General features: G+C 48.2%; 1 protein-coding gene across 2 annotated transcripts; it reads right to left on the bottom strand.

The window, feature by feature from the left end:
* Positions 1–11,057: 11,057 nt before the first annotated feature.
* Positions 11,058–16,004, bottom strand: MLF2 (myeloid leukemia factor 2). 2 transcript variants are annotated; one of them, XM_086402194.1, is made up of 9 exons: positions 15,798–16,004; positions 15,131–15,208; positions 14,751–14,877; positions 14,461–14,496; positions 13,798–13,851; positions 13,347–13,475; positions 13,038–13,197; positions 12,101–12,322; positions 11,058–11,571 (listed from the first exon to the last, which is right to left on the bottom strand). In XM_086402194.1, the coding sequence occupies exons 2-8, from the start codon at positions 15,178–15,180 to the stop codon at positions 12,135–12,137; spliced, it is 744 nt and encodes a 247-aa protein (XP_086258320.1). In that variant the 5' UTR covers positions 15,181–15,208; positions 15,798–16,004; the 3' UTR covers positions 11,058–11,571; positions 12,101–12,134. The 2 variants fall into 2 exon arrangements, with proteins under 2 accessions (XP_086258320.1, XP_086258321.1); XM_086402195.1 differs by lacking the exon at positions 14,461–14,496.
* Between the last annotated feature and the right edge of the window lie 2,291 nt (positions 16,005–18,295).

Raw genomic sequence — 18,295 nt, 5'->3', positions numbered from 1 at the left:
AGAAAGAGAAATCAAGAGAGCAGCCCAGATAGCTCTGTGCAAACTCCTGGGCTCACCTCTGAACTGTGCAAGCATGAATCTGACCCTGAACAGCTTACCTGAAGCCTTGTGAGCTGAGCTATAGGATGGGCCACGGTCCAGGTCCGACTGGCCACTGGGTGGCACACGTGTAGGACTGATCCGAATAGCACTGCAAACTGAAAATTAAATTGACATTGGAACCACAGTGCAAAAAAAAGGCAGGTTGCTGCCTGACTCTAACCTGGTCGATCACTTGCTGAAACAGAAGATATTCTCTTTAGTATTTTCATAAGACCCAGAGTCTTGAAACTGTATTCCATCTTTCAGGGTATGATCTGAAACTACTCAGCATACAAAGAGCTCTCTAGGAAAAGACAAAGATGACAGAGGTTTTGGAAGGCAAAGACTGCAAAACAGTTAGTATAACTATATTGGAAAAAGAAAGGGAGAATGCTCTTGAAACAAATGAAAATATATTAATAGAAAGTTTCAGCAGAGAAGTAAAAGCTACAAAGAAGTAAATGGAGATTTTAGAACTGAAAGATAGGAATAACCAAAATAAAATCTTTGCTGGATAGGTTTTAATAGCAGAATGAAGATAACAGACAAAAGCGTGAGTTTGAAGGTAGATCGATACAAATTATGCAATTTGGGGGAATTCACTAGTGGTCCAGTGGTTAAGACTTGAGCTTTCACTGCCAGGGCCTGGATTCAATCCCTGATCAGGGAACAAAGATCCCACAAGCTGAGTGGCACAGCCAAAAAAAAAAATCATGAAATCTAAACAACAGATAAAAAGAGATAAAAAATAAAAACAACAAAAAAATTACCAGAGCCTCAGGGCCTGTCGAACACTATTAAAAGGTTTAACATTTCTGTCAACAGATTCTCAGAAGGCGAGGCGAAAAATACAGAACAGAAAAATTATTAGAATGGAAAATAATTTAAAAAATAATATGTGTATATGTATAACTGAACCACGTTGCTGTGCACCTGAAACATTGTGAGTCAACTATAGTTCAATAAAATATATAAAGAAAAAAAAGAAATCGTAGCTAAAAATGTCCCAAATTTGGCAAAAGATAAACATCAGTTCACTTCAGTTCAGTCGCTCAGTCGTGTCTGACTCTTTGCGACCCCATGGACTACAGCCAGGCCTCACTGTCCACAACCAACTCCCGGAGTTTACTCAAACTCATGTCCAACAAGTCGGTGATGCCATCCAATCATCTCATCTTCTGTCGTCCCCTTCCCCTCCAGCCTTCAATCTTTCCCAGCATCAGGGTCTTTGCAAATGAGTCAGATTTTTGCATCACGTGGCTAAAGTATTGGAGTTTCAGCTTCAGCATCAGTCCTTCCAGTGAATATTCAGGATTGATTTCCTTTAGGATTCACTGGTTGGTTGTCCTTGCTGTCCAAGGGACTCTAAAGAGTCTTCTCTAACACTACAGTTCAAAAGCATCAATTCTTTGGTGCTCAGCTTTCTTTATAGTCCAACTCTCACATCCATACATGACTACTGGAAAAACCATAGTTTTGACTAGATAGATCTTTGTTGGCAAAGTAATGTCTCTGCTTTTTAATATGCTGTCTAGGTTGGTCATAATTCTTCTTTAAAGGAGTAAGCGTCTTTTAATTTCATGGCTGCAGTCACCATCTGCAGTGATTTTGGAGCTGCCAAAAATAAAATCTGTCACTGTTTCCATTGTTTCCCCATCTATTTGCCATGAAGTGATGGGACCAGATGCCATGATCTTAGTTTTCTGAATGTTGAGCTTTAAGCCAACTTTTTCACTCTCCTCTTTCACTTTCATCAAGAGGCTCTTTAGTTCTTCTTCACTTTTCTGCCATAAGGGTGGTGTCATCTGCATATCTGAGGTTATTGATATTTCTCCTGGCAGTCTTGATTCCAGCTTGTGCTTCTTCCAGTCCAGCGTTTCTCATGATGTACTCTGCATATAAGTTAAATAAGCAGGGTGACAATATACAGCCTCGACATACTCCTTTCCCTATTTGGAAGCAGTCTGTTGTTTCATGTCCAGTTCTGTTGCTTCCTGACCTGCATACAGGTTTCTCAAGAGGCAGGTCAGGTGATCTGGTATTCCCATCTCTTTCAGAATTTTCCACAGTTTATTGTGATCCACACAGTCAAAAAAAGGCTTTGACGTAGTCAGTAAAGCAGAAGTAGATGTTTTTCTGAAACTGTCTTGCTTTTTTGATAATCCAGTGGATGATGGCAATTTGATCTCTGGTTCCTCTGCCTTTTCTAAAACCAGCTTGAACACCAGGAAGTTCGTGGTTCACGTACTGTTGAAGCCTGGCTTGGAGAATTTTGAGCATTACTTTACTAGCGTGTGAGATGAATGCAATTGTGCGGTAGTTTGAGCATTCTTTGGCATTGCCTTTCTTTGGGATTGGGATGAAAACGGACCTTTTCCGGTCCTGTGGCCACTGCCGAGTTTTCCAAATTTGCTGGCATATGGAGTGCAGCAGCACTTTCACAGCATCATATTATAAGATTTGAAATAGCTCAACTGGAATTCCATCACCTCCACTAGCTTTGTTTGTAGTGATGCTTCCTAAGACCCACTTGACTTCGCATTCAAGGATGTCTGGCTCTAGATGAACGATCACACCATCGTGGTTATCTGGGTCATGAAGATATTTTTTGTACAGTTCTTCTGTGTATTCTTGCCACCTCTTCTTAATATCTTCTGCTTCTGTTAGGTTCATACCATTTCTGTCCTTTATTGTGCTCATCTTTGCATGAAATGTTCCCTTGGTATCTCTAATTTTCTTGAAGAGCTCTCTAGTCTTTCCCATTCTGCTGTTTTCCTCTACTTCTTTGCACTGATCACTGAGGAAGGCTTTCTTATCTCTCCTTGCTATTCTTTGGAACTCTGCATTCAAATGTGTATATCTTTCCTTTTCTCCTTTGCCTTTAGCTTCTCTTCTTTTCACAGCTTTTTGTAAGACCTCCTCAGACAACCGTTTTGCCTTTTTGCATTTCTTTTTTTGCTGATGGTCTTGATCCCTGTCTTCTGTACAATGTCATGAAACTCTGTCCATAGTTCTTCAGGCACTCTGTCTATCAGATCTAATCCCTTGAATCTATTTGTCACTTCCACTGTATAATCATAAGGGATTTGATTTAGGTCATACCTGAATGATCTAGTGGTTTTCCCTACTTTCTTCAAAGATAAACATACAGACTCAAGAAACTTGGTGAGAGCAAACAGGATACGCTCAAAGAAATCCATGACCAGACACATCATAATCAAATTGCTGAAAATTAAAGACAGAAAAACACTCTAAGGCCATTCAGAGAAAGACAACGCGTTTCGTATACAAAAACATATATGAAAAACAATGATTCAGATTACAGAAGATTTCTCATTAGCAGCTACAGAAGCCAGAATAAAGTGGAACAATGCTTAAAGTCCTGAAAGAACATTGTCAACTCAGAATTCTGTATCCAGTGAAAATATCACTCAGGAATGAATGTGGAATAAAGACATTCTTGGGTGGAGGAAAAGTATGAGAATTTGTTACCATCGGATCTACTGTAAAAGAAGTGCTAAAGGGTGATCTTGAGACAGAAGAGACTTGAGATGTCAAGAATAAAGAAAGAGGTCCTTCCCTAGTGATCCAGTGGTTAAGAATTTATTCTTCCACTGTCTGGCATCAATCCCTGTTCAGGGAACTAGGTCCCATATGTCGCAACTAAGGCCCAGTGCAGCTAACTAAACGAACAAATAGTAAAAAAAAAAAAAGTAAAAGGATGGGAAAAGAAGTACCATGCAAATACTAATCAAAAGAAAGATGAAGTGACTGTAGTAACATCAGACAAATGAACTTTAGAGCGAAGAAAATTACCAGGGATGAAGAACAACGATAAAAAGTTGTTTTCCAAGAAGACATAATTCAAAATGTCTCTGTGTCTAACTACAGAGCTTCAAAATACATGAAGCAGAAACCGATATATATCAAGGAGAAAATGGACAAGTCTACAGTTACAGCAAAAAAAAAAAGTCAAAACTGCTCCCCCAGTAATCAATGGAACAAGGAAACAAAATCAGTGAATATATAGCTGTATAGGGCAACCCACTCCAGTACTCTTGCTGGGAAATCCCAGAGCCTGGTAGGCTACAGTCCATGGGGTCGCAAAGACTCGGACACAACTGAGCAACTTCACTTCATAAAACTGAATGATGCCATCAAATACCAGGAACTAATTAAAATTTCTAGAAGACTCCCACAAGATAGTATAATACACTTTTTTTTTTTCCTCCAAGTGCACACAGAGCATTTACCAAGATAGATTATATCCTGGGTCATAAAATTAACAAATTTAAAAGGTCATACAAAGTATACGTTCTGAGCATAATATAATTAAAACTAGAAATCAGTAACAGATAAAAAGGAAGTTGCCAAACACTTGGAAATTAAACAACACACTTCTAAACCCAGAGTCCAAAGGTAGTCTCAAAAGAAATTAGGAAATATTGTGAACTTAACAAAAAGAAAAATATACAATATTAAAAATATGTGTAATCACTAAAGTAGTGATTACAGGAAAAATTAGAGTATCAAATGCTTGCGTTAGAAAGGTCTAAAGTCAACAATCTGTACCTCTCTACCTTGAGAAGTTACATAAAGATGAGCAAAGGCAAGTAGGAGGAAAACCCAAGAGCAGGAAATAAAGAATATGAAAACCAAAAAAAAAAAGCAATGAAATAAACATTGATTCTTTGAAATGATCAATAAAATTGATAAACCTCTAGCCATACTGAACAAAAAGAAAAAAAAAAAAGAGAAAATACAGATAACCAATATTAGGAATAAAAGGAGATATCACTGCACACCCCACAAAGATTAAAGGTTAGTAAGGGAACTCTACAAATAATTCTACACACAAATCCAACGGCTTTGATGAATCAGACCAACTCTGAAAGTCATAAGTTACCAAAACGCAACCAAGGAGAGATGTAAATACAAATGTACAACCAGAAGACTTTCAGAAAATAGCAGAAGAAAATCTTAGTCAGATACCAAGAGTTCGGCAAAGTGTCCCTGGATAGGACACCAAAATCATGATTCATAAAAGAAAAAAAAAAGTGAGAAGTTGGACTTCATCAAAATTTAGAATTTTGCTTTGAAAAAGACAACACCAAAAAGAGGAAAAAACAAACTACAGAATGGGAGACAGTACTTGTAAATCCCTATCTAACAAAAGACTTCTAACTAGAATACATAAGGAAAGCTTGAAACTCAACAATAAGAAAATAACCCAATTTTGAAAAAAAAGCTGAAAGCCTTAGACACGTCATCAAAGAGGTTAAAATGATGACAAACAAGTGCATGAAAGGCTGTCCAGCACCATTAATCACCAGGGAAATACAAATTAAAACCATGGTGAGATGTTTATAAACGTTTCACTGTGCATGAAAGAATGCCCACACATCTAATAGAATGGGCAAAATAAAATAGAAGCTGACAATACCAGCTACTGGCAAGGATACAAAGCAACTGGAACTCTTCGTACATGGCTGCTGGGATTGCAAAACGGTCCAGCCACTCTGCGAAACAGTTTGGCATTTTCTCACAAAGTTAAATATGCACTTCCATATGACCTAGAAATCCCATGCCATTTCACTCCTAAAGAAACTAAAACATGTTCACACACGTGTACATGATTTTTTAGGGCAGTTCTATTCATAATTGCCAAAAACTGGAAACAACTGGAATGTTCTTTGACAGACGAATGGATGAACAAACCATAAACACACAGTGAAACAGCGCTTGGCAGTAGGAAGGAGTGAACTATTACTATGCACAACAACATGAGTGCACCTTAAAGGCTTTATGCTGAGTGTAAGAGTCACTCTCCAAAGGTTGCATAGCATAGCAACACCTTTATTGCTGGTTTGGTTCTGGAGTGAGTCAGATGAATTTTTGGTTTCCCAGTGCACATAAAAATTATGTTTTCACCATATGATAGTCTATTATATGTGCACTGGCATTATGTCTAAAAATTAATTAATTTAAAAATGCTTTATTTTAAAATGCTCCATACCTTACTTTAGAAATGCTTCATCCTTAATTTAAAATGCTTCATCGCTAAAAAATCCTAACCATCATCAGGGCCTCCAGCAAGTCGTAATCTTTTTGCAATAGTAACATCAAAGGTCACTGATCGGGGTCTTCCCAGGCGGTCCAGGGGTTAAAACTTCACCTCCCAATGCAGGGGATGCGAGTTTGATCCCTGGTCGGGGAACTAAGATCCCACATGACTCTTGGCCAAAAAAACAAAACATAAAGAAAAAACAGTATTGTAACAAGTTCAATAAAGACTTAAAAAAGCTCACTGGCCACAGATCACCTTTGCAAATATAATGATAACGAGAAAGTTTGGATGTTGCCAGAATTACCTTCTCCAGTGGCTCAGCAGTAAAGAATCCACCTGCAATGCAGGAGCCAGAGGGGACATGTGTTCCATCCCTGGGTCCGGAAGATCCCTTGGAGGAGGGCATGGCAATCCACTCCAGTATTCTTGCCTGGAGAATCCCATGGACAGAGACACCTGGCAGGCTACAGTCCATAGGCTATAGTCGCAAAGAGTTGGGCACACTGAAGCATCTGAGCACGGCACAGAGACATGAAGTGAGCAAAATGTCGGAAAAAATGGTACCAATGGCCCTGCTCAGTGCTGGGCTTCCACAAATGTTTAATTTGTTAAAAAAAAAAATGCCAAAAAACAGAATCTGCGAAGTAAATAAAGCAAAGCACAATAAAACAATGTATGCCTGTGTATCATTTCATTATATGACATTCTGGAAATGGTACATTTGTACCAGTGATGAACACATCAGTGGTTGCCAAGGGTTAAGATTGGGGGAAGGGGGTGGCCATAAAGAAGTAGCAGAAGAGGGTTTGGGGTGACAGAACTTTCTTTAGAAATGTCTATGTATGTATTTATTTGACTGTGCCGGGTCTTAGTTGTAGCCTGCAGGATCTTTGAACTCTTAGTTGCGGCCTGTGGGATCTAGTTCTCTGACCAGGGATCGAACCCAGGGCCCCTGCACTAGAAGCTTGGAGTCTTAACCACTGGACAACCAGGGAAGTCCTTTGAGGGAATTATTTTGATCCTGATAGTAGTGGCGCTTCCACAAGTCTGCAAGTGCTCAAACTCATAGAACTCATGCACAGAAATTTTATTGTATGTTAAAAAATATTGAAAAAAAAGCACAAATAAACCAGACATACTGTGCCACTGGCATCCATCATTTTAAACACTATGCTTTGACTTGGGTAAATGTTATAAATTTGAAATTAAAAAAAAAAAGTCAAGGAATATTCTATTTAAAGGACCCCCACAGGGAATCATGCCGCACAGCACGTTAGTATGGTTTGTGTCTGTCTGGACTTTGAGTCCTGGCTCTTGAGTTCTGCTAGGTAGCTGTATGGGGTTCAACAAGTCACCTGTTACTTAAGCAGTGAAGCAGAAGCAGGGGTTTGGAGGGCATCTGTAATTGTTGCTAGGCTGCACTGGAATCCTCTTCAACCTTGAGATTCTGCTTTAGTGAGTCTAGGGTGGTGGTTCTGATCAGTTGCCACTTTGGGGAACATCCAGAGAAGGTGATCTCAAAGGTCTCTTTCAACTCCACGAGCTGTTGTATCATATACTGGCTTTGCTTGGAATTAAGATCTATCTGTGCCACCTTCCCTGTGAATTGGGAATTGCCCCCACTCCACATCTAGGCTAAGTTCAGCGGTGGTTTTCTTAGACTCTAGTTTTGTTTACTTTGTTCTTTCTTTTTAAAAGATACGACTTTTAAAATAATTTTATAGGGCTTCCCAGATGGCACTAGTGTAAAGAAACTGCCTGCCAATGCAGATGAAAGAGACACAGGTTCGATCCCCAGGTTGGGAATATGCCCTGGAGGAGGGCATGGCAACCCACCCCAGTATTCTTGCCTGGAGAATCCCATAAACGGAGGAGCCTGGCAGGCTACAGTCCATGGGATTGCAAAGAGTCGGACACAACTGAAATGACTTAGCACACATTTATTTATTTTTGGCTGTGTTGGGTCTTAGTCGTTGTGAGGGCCTTTTTTCTCTAGATGGGGTGATCAGGGGCTACTCTCCAGTTGCAGTGTGGAGGCTTCTCATCCTAGTGGCTACTCTTGTTGTGGAACAAGGGCTCTAGGATGCTTGGGCTTCAGTAGTTGCGGTTTCTGGGCTCTAGAGTGCAGGCTCAGAAGTTGTGGTGCACGGGCTTATTTGATCCGCAGCATGTGGGATCTTCCAGGACTAGGGATCGAACGTGTGTCCTGCATTGTCAGGTGGGTTCTCTACCACTGAGCCACCAGGGAAGCCCTCGCTCCGTTTTCTTTCATCAAACCATTTCCTACATCAGTGTCACCTTGACCTTTCCCCCAGTATTTCTGCTCCTTCTTTTAGAGACTCAACCCCACTCCATGGCCCTTTCTCACACCCGTTTCTCTCCCATCCTCCAGCTTCCTGTGCCCAGATGTCCTAGCCTCAGACCTTCAGACACTTAGTTGGTCTCCATCTGGAGAAAACTGACATCTCAGGGATAATTGTTCAGACCCTGCACGCGATCCAGGTGGCAGGTAACAGAGCAGATGAGGAGAATGGGCTGGATGCTGGGAGAAACCAGGGGTTTAGTGGTGTCTGACTCTCTGAGACCCCCTGGACTGTAGCCCACCAGGCTCCTCTGTCCATGGGATTCTCCAGGCAAGTATACTGGACTGAGTTGCCATTTCCTTCTCCAAGGAATCTTCCTGACCCGGAGATTGAACCCAGGTCTCCTGCACTGCAGACAGATTCTGTACTGTCCGAGCCGCCAGATGGAGGACCAAACATGCAGGACAGGGGCAGGGTCACAGGGGCAAAATCAGGTGTCTGTCTCACACAGAGTCAAACGCATCCTCTGTGCTCATGCACCCCACTCTCATATTTCTGAGCTATGAATCTGTGTCCCCACTGCCAATAGGGCCTGGAAAAAGGCCCATTTTACAAAGCAGGACACCAACTCTGAGAGGTGAAGACTCTTCCCCCAGGCTTGCTCCTGCCGGTCTGTACTCCTAATTTCACCCCTCTCTCTAATTCATAGTCTCCCACCAAGTCTCAGACTCTTCCACCCTGTCATTTTCTCGGGTGGAGGAAATCGTCCAAGTGAGTCTGGCCACATTCTCTGGACACCTGGCAGGTCGAGGCTGGGTCATGGCGACTGAGCCATTTCAAAGAGCTGACCTGGAAATGAAACATCAGCATTCCTCCTGCGTGCTTTCCTGCTCCCTGACCCTCACCTGCCATGGCAGACAGGTCAGGAAAGTGCCAGGGGGCTGGGTTTAGGGCATTTCATTCAATTTTGCTAGTGCCTAGTTTCCCACCATGTATCTTAGCTGAAGAATACCATCACAGGGCTTGCAAATATGAGCTGGGTTTGCAGGGTGGTCATCACCCAGGAGCTGGGAGCAGGGGTGAAAATTGATTTATTCGTGTGTTTGAAGCCAGGACCCAAACGACAATGCTTGTGAAACCCTGGATGACTCACCTGGATAGAAACCAGGGCAACCCTTGGCCTGCTCCAGCCCCCACTCAGAACTACACCCAAAGAGCGTGGGCACTGGAGCGGGAATCCAGGGTGAGAGGTTGGGCTTGAGCTGCAGCCTGAGACGTTGGACTGAGAAGGGACACCCACTGCTGCAGTCCAGGGAAGGGAGGTCTTGCCCAAGGCCACATGGCTGGGCTGGTGGCAGAGCTGAGCCAAGGAGCCTGGGGGCTCCTTCTACACTCCCATGCTCTTTCACCTGCTGCCTCCTCAGGAGATTGATGACAGTTCCTCCACTCCCAGAGGAAGAAACTAGGGGCGACCTGGACAGGGCACAGTTTACACTGGAAGTTGAGGACTGGGGACGCTTTGAGCTCCAATTTAGCATCCCAGGTGGAGATGAATTCTCTCCTGTTTGATTTCTGGGATTTCTGGATTCATCACTGGTTAGTTCCTTTGACCCTGGAAGTGCATCGTCAGTGGCTGGGTGACTAAGACTTAGTACCTGATCTGAACAGGACGTCAGTGCTTGGTTGCTCACGAGCTCACCTTCGTCTGCCCATTGTGTGTCTGGATAAATCTGCTTCAGTCTGTTTGCCTGTCAAGGACACGGGAAAATCTCCTTCCCAGAGGGGACCCGGTGCTGTTTTTACCTTTATCAACTGACAAGGGAAGCAGATGTTTATAAAGCAGAAACCACCCTCAGACTCTCACAGGCACTCTCCATCACTGGTGAGTTCCTGGGAGGGACAGGGTGACCCATTTGCTGAGCCAGGTCAAGCAGGAGTGAATGTCTTGAGAAATTAGAGCTTCTCAAGCTGGTCCAGAGCTGCTCAGGTTCCAGGCTAATTTTCTTCCCTGGGCTCAAATTCTCAACAACTGGGGCTGGAGGTTTTGAAGAACACTGCTGCCTTGAGTTCCTCCCGTTTGAAGACTGGAGCGGGGTCCTTCCTGCTCTGTACCCCAAGTGTTCCTGCCCACAGTCCAGGCAAGAAATGCCCAAGCGACAAGGGGCAGAAAACTTGTCGGACACCTACAGGTGTGCCCCGCCACCCCCTCAAAAGCGAGGAAGCCTGCAGGACAGTCGCCCTCAGTCTCAACCGCAACCCAGCCTGGCCACACGCATTGCTGCTTCTCATGAAGCACTGACAGCCCCACTGCGGGACCACGCAGTGCTGGGCTTGAACGAGTTAAGAAGGCCGCACACGGAGACAGAGGGAAGGTAAGGCGACTAGAGAAGGAAATGGCAACCCACTCCAGTATTCTTGCCTGGAAAAGAGTTCATGGGGTTGCAAAGAGCTGGACACAACTCAGCGACTAAACACAAGGTGACTAGGAGACAGGAGGGTTGAAACTGAACATGGAAGAGATCAACAAAGCCAGACACAACACCATAAACCAACTATACTTCAATAAAATACATTAAAAGAAAAAAATAGTAAAGCCAGATGCCTACTTGGTGTTTTTTCCATTCTCCTTTATTTCATAAACACCTAGTTACAGGTTGCACAAATCAAAAAATAAAGGCAGAGAGGGTATGGGGAAGACCTTTGTGATGTGAAGCGGGTTGGAAGGGAGAAAGGGCTGGGGACAGGTCCTCTCCCTCCACACACAGCCCTGGACGAGGGCTGTGGCCCCTACAGTAGGGGATCCAAGGAGGAGGTGGGCAGAGAGCCAGGGTCGCTGGGGCCCCTAAACCCAGAGCTCACCCTCAAAGCCCCTTCAATGCATGGCAGGAGTAGAACAAGGAAGGGAGGGAGATTCAGAGATGGAGTAGCAAAGTGAAAAATCAAGTCATCCTGGTAAAGAGGTTAAAGAAGGAAAGGAAAAGGGGCAGTGAAAGGTTCTCCCTGAGACCCCCAGGGAGGGGCTGGGGCCAGCTTGCCTGTTAATTTAATATTAAATTGGGAGTGGGAGTTGAAGAGGAAAAGTTATCTCAGGGGATGACGTCTCAGCCTCTCAGCTTGTACCTGGGATGGGAAACAGAAACACACAAATTAAAAGGAAGACAAGACACAGAAGCCAGGAGTTCTGTCTTTCTGCACCAATTAGAACTTCTACTTGGGGGCTTCCCTGGTGGTCCAGTGGCTAGGATTCTGTGTTCCCAATGCAGGGGGGCCCGGGTGTCATCCCTGGTTGGGGAACTAGATCCCACAGGCCTCAACCTAAGACCTGGTGCAGCCAAAATAAATAAACATTAAGGGACTTCCCTGGTGGTTCAGTGGCTAAGGCTCTGCGCTCCCAACGCAGGGGACCTGGGTTTGATCTCTGGTCAGGGAATTAGATCCCACATGCTACAACTAAAACTTGATAACAGCCAAAATTTTAAAAATTTTTAAATAAATACAAAAAAAAAAAAACAAACCCAAAAAAACCAACCTCTTCTACCATCCAAGGTGGTGGTTGCTGGGTACCTAGGCTGCTTCTGCCTCAAGGCTGAGTGACGCTCACATTACACGCCTCACCCCCTCCTGTCCCTGCCCACCCCCTGGTACTTACAAGAGATACAAGACAGGCCGAGGGCCCAGGGCCCTCACCAGTCGTAGCGGCGCGACTGTCGGGATGGGGAGTCCTCAGGTCCCTGTATAGCCAGGCGGGGAGGCCCCTCAGCCCTTCGTCCTCCACCCCCAGAAGCCTCATGCCTCCGAAATTCCAGAGGGCGCTGCTGCCGGAATCGGGAAGTCTCTCTCCGCCACTCGTCATCAAACGCCGCGGCCTCACCTGAAGAGGACATGGAGACCACACAGGGCACCTGAGTACCACCCCACTTCCCAGGCAGACCCGTGCCCGATGCAGGCTTGAGCCACAGGGTCTGAGACCAAAACCCAAGGCTGAAAGGCCTTGGGGCAGGGAGATGGGGGGAGGGGAGAAGGGAAGTTGGATTCATCATGGTTTCCCAAAGCCACGAGCAGGAAATCAGGAATAGATACTTAGTTAAGGAGCATAATCCCATACACACCGTATTTAATAAATGTTGGCTGATTTGAAAGAAATAAAGATGAGAAAGGAATACACTGATGGAATACGGTAGATTACTATCAATATCTGACTTAGGTGACAAGAGTTTGCCCTCCCCGGTGAGGCCATCTCCTGTACTGACTTAGCCCTAAGCTGACAAAGAGGCCCCGAGTAAGTGAAGAACATGGAGCTCATCCATAATGTTGCCCAAGAAACACGTACAGAGCTAGGGAGCATGCGTGAGGGCTCAGTCGTGACTGACTCTTTGCAACCCCATGGACTGTAGCCCACCAGGCTCCTCTGTCCACGGGATTTTCCAGGCAAGAATACTGGAGTGGGTTGCCATTTCCTTCTCCAGGGGATCTTCCTGACCTAGGGATCGAAGCAGGGAGAAAAAGCTGCCATTTCTCAGCTCACGAGAAGGGGGCTAGGGGCTGGTGGCAGGAAGCCCGCAGGCTGGAGCTGGAAGGGGGCTTACTCTCGTCCAGGTTGATATAGTCCTGTCGCTCCTCCTGGTCCCCCGTGCGGTGGTTTCGGGAGCGCTGGAGGATGTGAGCCCGGTCCCGGATGTGATGCCCAATGGACATCTGCTCCAGCCCGCTGTCGGAGTCGCGCACGGTCCGCCGGGTCTCCCGGATCTGAGGGAGGCAGAGAGCCACACGCTCAGTTGATCCTTTCAAACCTGGCTTCGCCAGCCGGGAAACACCACCCGAGACCTCCTCTTGAAAAGAGCCAGCCAGGCCACCTGACCGTGCCTCCCTGGGATAGGATGAGCCCTCCAACTCACCCCGCCTGGGGCCGAGCGCATCTCTGACGTCTCTTGGTAGACCTTGGGGGCTCCATTGCCAGTGTTGGAGTAGGAGATGACAGTGGAGGAGGAGAAGGTCTGGCAATTGCCTCCGGCTGTCATGTGCTCCTGGGGAGGGAAGGGAATCGCAAGGCTGAGTGGGCAGGGCCTGGCTTCTGGAGCAGGGATCCCTCCCTGCAGCCCCGAAGCAAACGTGAGGACTCACCATCACCCCCCCAATCCCTCTGAGTCCAACAATAAGCCAGGCAGACCTGGAGAGACCGAGCCTTAACTGCCCATTTCATGAGATGCCCGCCGCTGCTTCCCACTCAGGACCCCTGCGCTCTCCGGGTCTGGCCGTCTTATCCAGCCTGCAGGCCTCTGTGAGGACAGCCTTCCCCACTCCCACCTCCAGGGACTTGCCAGGGGAGGTGGGACACAAGACCCTCACCATGTTGCCGATCATGTCGTTCATCATCCCAAACATGTCCATGAAGCCGCCTGACTGGAGCAGAAAGGAAACCGAGTCAGGTTGCCGAATTCAGGCTCCCATAGGCTACCTGGCTACACGGTCCCTCTCTCCCCTTCCTTCACATCTGGCAGCGGCTCCTCCTCATTCCTCGTGAGCAGGAGCAGAACAAGTGTGCCTCTCTCAACGCTTCTCTTCCCACCCACCCTGCCCTCCTCCTCAGGCTCTGTGGCTACTAGGATCCCGTCTTTTTCCTGCCTGCCTGACCTATTTCCTCCTACTTTTAAGAAGCAAGTCTGTGTTACTGGAGTCTAACCTATAAAGGGGTTGTTTCTGAAGCTGTAGAAAAATCTCCTACACATCATCTCTAGTTGGCCCTCCAACAGCACCTCCCTCCTCAAAGGAAGACATTTTGCCAGGCAATTATATCTCCCTAATGGGCATGACTCCTAGAAGCACAGGAGTCAGTAAGTTAGCTTCATCAGCTCACAGGATTCAGCACACAGCAGGCCCAGAGATCTGTGAGCACATGAAGACTCTAGGGTTACCCATTAGCCTATATTTCAGAGAGACAAATTTGGAACTAATATCTAAGGGTTACAGAGCATGTTTGAGATGGAAGGATGCAGGGAGATGAAGACTTACCATTCCCAGCATTCCAAAAGGGGAGACAGCCCCAGCCTACAGGAACATGTCAGGAATAGAAATCAGAGGCCACATGCGACCTCACCCTCCCAAACCAAGCCCATGGCCTCCCTTGCTTTTTTCCATCCTCCTCTCAAAGGAGCATCACAAAGCCTGTCTTCCACACCCCTTTCCCCACTCCTAGAAGGCATGCCACTTGCTAAGTCAGCCAGCATGCAAGAAAAATGAAGCACTGCATTAACCACCCTCCCACCTTTCCTCGAGTCTCAGGTCTGTGGCAGCACCATTACCTGCATCCTGCGGCTGGCAGGCCGGGTCCCTGGCAGATTGCCATCTGTGATGCTGAGGAAGGGGCTATATCCAAACCCCCCTGACAACATCCGGTTCATGTGCTGACGGTGAATGGCAAAGGGGTCCCTGTGCAGGGAGAGTACAGAGCAGATGGCAGAAGGGGCAGCGGTCAGCACCTCCCTGCTCCCCCTCCCCCGAAAGAAAAGAGCCATAGGGAACCAGCGGCACAGACATCCCCTCCAAGACTAAGCTGGAGCTTAGAGTGGCCACCCAGGTGTGATCTGAGCCCGCAATAGGAGCCCAGGTGTCTGTCTCAACTACTCAGAGACTGAAGTGGAGGGATGTATGCTCTGGAGCAAGAGTGGGAGGGGATACTCACATCAGGAACATGGGGTCCTCGGGCTCCACGTCCCTCATGAAGCGAAACATCCTGATTTCAGCTCCAGGGAGCTCCACACTGTGAAAATGTGGAGGCTCAAAGGTTGGAAGCGGCCAGGCTTTTTGCACACCCGCTCAGGGCAGAGACTCTCAGAGCGTGGTCCCTTCCAAACACTGTAACTGGCCCCCAAACTCCAGGGAGACCCTTCTCCAGGTGTTCAACATCAGCCTCTAGGGAGAGCAGAGCTCTTAACCCTCTCTCCGAAGGGGGACCATGGAAAATTTTCCCGAGCCTGTTTTCTGCCTCCCCCACTCAGAGCCATCCTCTTCCCAAAGCCACCGCCAAAGGCACACTCCCCCAACCCCCGACGCCACCTTTCCGGATGCGAATCTCAAGTGCCGCCCCCCACCCCCGCCCCATAAATGACCCCAAACACTCCGCTCCCCCTTCATACCCCGGCCGCCGCCAGACCTCCCCCGGGTGGGCCTCATCGTCCCCGCCGAGCCTGGCGCCTGGCCCCCTCACCCCTCACCCTGCTTTCCTGCCGGGTGAGCAGGAGAGGCAGGCTTGACCCGCTCCCCTCCCCGCATCCCAGGCTCCCGGGGACCCTGCAGCCCGGCGGGCCGCTCCCGCCCCGAACCAGCTGCCCGCTCCGCTATAGCCTCACCGGTCCCCGGTCCGGGCTCAGCGGCCCATCCGGCCGGTCTCGCCTCTCGTGCGCGGCAGGATCGGGGCTAGCGGCCCGGGACGCTGGACTGGTCCGGGCGTGAGCTCCTCGGCCTCCCGCACCGCCTCCTCTCACAGCTGCCACCTCCGTGCACCCCCCGCCCGTCGGCCCACGGAGCCCAAACCCCAGCCAGGCCCGGACGGAAGTGACGTCACGATGGGACAGCCCAACCCAGGCCGGGCCTGCGGAGCTCCGCCCACCGGCGGGCGTGGGGCGCACGCGGGGCCGGCTCCCAGGCCTAGCTGCTGGGGGCCTCGGGGTCCTCTGGGACTCGGGGAGCGGAGGCCTCGTTAGTAACCTGGACTTGGGTTCTGTGGCCCCGAGGAGGCTCCCTGTCAGGGTGCGGGGGAAGGAGCAGCGGAGTCCATCGCCGGGAGGGGAAGAGGACGGGGCAGATTCCCCCGGACAGGGCAGGCTCTCAGTGGGTGACGAGGTGGGGCGGATCCCTGGGGAGAGCTTTCAGCAGATTTCTACCGGGGAAGCATTCATCCCGAGCGGGAGGAAGGACGGCAATTCTGCGGGGGAGGCGCTGGTGCCAGTCCCCTCGGGAGGAGGCGCGTTCCAGGCCGGGGCGGCGTCCTCGGAGTGACGTAGCGGGAGGAGGTGACAGTGCTGCCCAGGTCTTCTAGCTTCGAGAACTCGGGCTGGGGCACGGAGGATCCAGGCTAGGGATCTGGCCGCCAGATGGCGCCCTTCGGCCGGGCTGGAACTGCAGCCCCTGGGGAACTGGCGTTGGCGGGGCTCTAGAGACCACCCCCCGCACCCCCGCCGCCCCCAGTTACCCTGCTGTGAGGAGTCAGACTGGGGAGAGAGTTCTGAAATCTTTTCATTGAATGCCAACCTCCCCTTTCTTTTCTCTGAGTATCCTCAAGAGCTCCCAGTCCGCACTGATCTTTCTTGTCTCTAGTCAGGCAGGTTGCTAGGTAGGTCGAGGGAGAAGAGAGCTCCCGGTTCACCAAACTCACCGAGGGGCGGAGTTGCGAACAGGCCCAGGAGAGCTGACTCGAAGGCCAAAAGCTGACACTTTGACATACTAAATGTGTTGCACAAAATCCGGCCCAACTGGAGAGAAGGGCCCTCCCCCTGGATGTCCAGGGATTTGGGCTGTCCGGGCTGGACTTTAGACTGGACTCATCCGGACGCCAGTTCGCCTAGTTCTTTACACTGGCCGCTAGCCACGTTCGTGCTCTGTGGGCCTGACAGCCAGAGAGACTTGTTCCCATCTCCAGCACTTGCCTGGAGAGGAAGAGGGGTTGCTCCCTGGTGACTCAGGAAAAAGTGGTACGAATGGGGCTTCTCAGGTTTCTTTGGACTTGATTATTATTAGAGAGGGAAAAACAAAATAGTGGCAACAGAGGGGAACAGAGACAGAGAAATTAGAAGCTGGCAGACTGGCAAAGCCAAAGATAGAATAAAAGAAAATGTGTTTTCCATTGATATTTCTGGGGAATAAACTTAGTAAGAGCTTTTGTCTTCCAAATGATCTATCTCTGAACAGCCCACCATGCCAGTGCCCCTTTCCTCTTGCCTCCAAACAAAAGCATTGTGACAAGTGGTTAAGAGTTGTCCCTGTGAGAGTTCGGCAGCCAAAACTTAGTGAAGTGTGGGCCTCACCTTCTAGCATCTCCGTCCCGGTTTCATCATGTCCAACCTACCCAGAGTTGGATAGGAGATGCAGCTAGTCTAGCCTTCTCCTTCCGTCTTCCATTGCTTGGTGTTCCGTGTTGTTTAGTCACCAAGTCATGTCCAACTCTTTGCAACCCCATAGACTGTAGCCCGCCAGGCTCCTCCATCCATGGGATTTTTCAGGCAAGAATACTGGAGTGGGTTGCCATTTCCTCCTCCAGGGGATCTTCCTGACCCAGGGATTGAATCTGTGTCTCCAGTGTCTCATGTACTGCTGCTGCTGCTGCTAAGTCGCTTCAGTTGTGTCCGACTCTGTGCGACCCCATAGACTGCAGCCCACTAGGCTCCCCCGTCCCTGGGATTCTCCAGGCAAGAACACTGGAGTGGGTGGCTGTTTCCTTCTCCAATGCATGCAAGTGAAAAGTGAAAGTGAGGCTGCTCAGTTGTGTCCGACTGCTAGCGACCCCATGGACTACAACCCACCAGGCCCCTCTGTCCATGGGATTTTCTAGCCAAGAGTACTGGAGTAGGTTGCCATTGCCTTCTCCGCTCATGTACTGCAGACAGATTCTTTTCCACTGAGCCATTGGGGAAGGTGCCTAATAGAGCTCTTTTTCTTCTTCCTTCCAAGACTTAAGAATCTGATACTGGGGACTTCACTAGCCATCCAGTGGTTAAGATTGTTTTCACTCCAGTGGCCATGGGTCCCATCCCTGGTCAGGGAACTAAGGATCCAGTATGCCACAAGGCACAGCAAAAAAAAAAAAAAAAAACAACCCTGATATCAGTCATTTTTACTTTTGCATGATTTT

This window comes from Bos grunniens, chromosome 5 (genome assembly GCF_055505025.1).
Source record: "Bos grunniens cultivar Pamir isolate PY7600 chromosome 5, Bosgru_T2T1.0, whole genome shotgun sequence".
Lineage (NCBI taxonomy): Eukaryota > Metazoa > Chordata > Mammalia > Artiodactyla > Bovidae > Bos > Bos grunniens.
This window is presented reverse-complemented; position numbering and strand designations above follow the sequence as displayed.

What these genes read in the sequence shown, in the direction of transcription:
- MLF2 (XM_086402194.1), bottom strand. Translation starts at nt 15,180, where the DNA reads ATGTTTCGCTTCATGAGGGACGTGGAGCCCGAGGACCCCATGTTCCTG. An exon ending in CTGCCAGCCGCAGGATGCAG is followed by an intron (nt 14,497 to 14,750) that starts GTAATGGTGCTG and finishes ATGTTCCTGTAG; the next exon opens with GCTGGGGCTGTCTCCCCTTT. An exon ending in CTATATCAACCTGGACGAGA is followed by an intron (nt 12,323 to 13,037) that starts GTAAGCCCCCTT and finishes TGTCCTCTTCAG; the next exon opens with GTGAGGCCGCGGCGTTTGAT.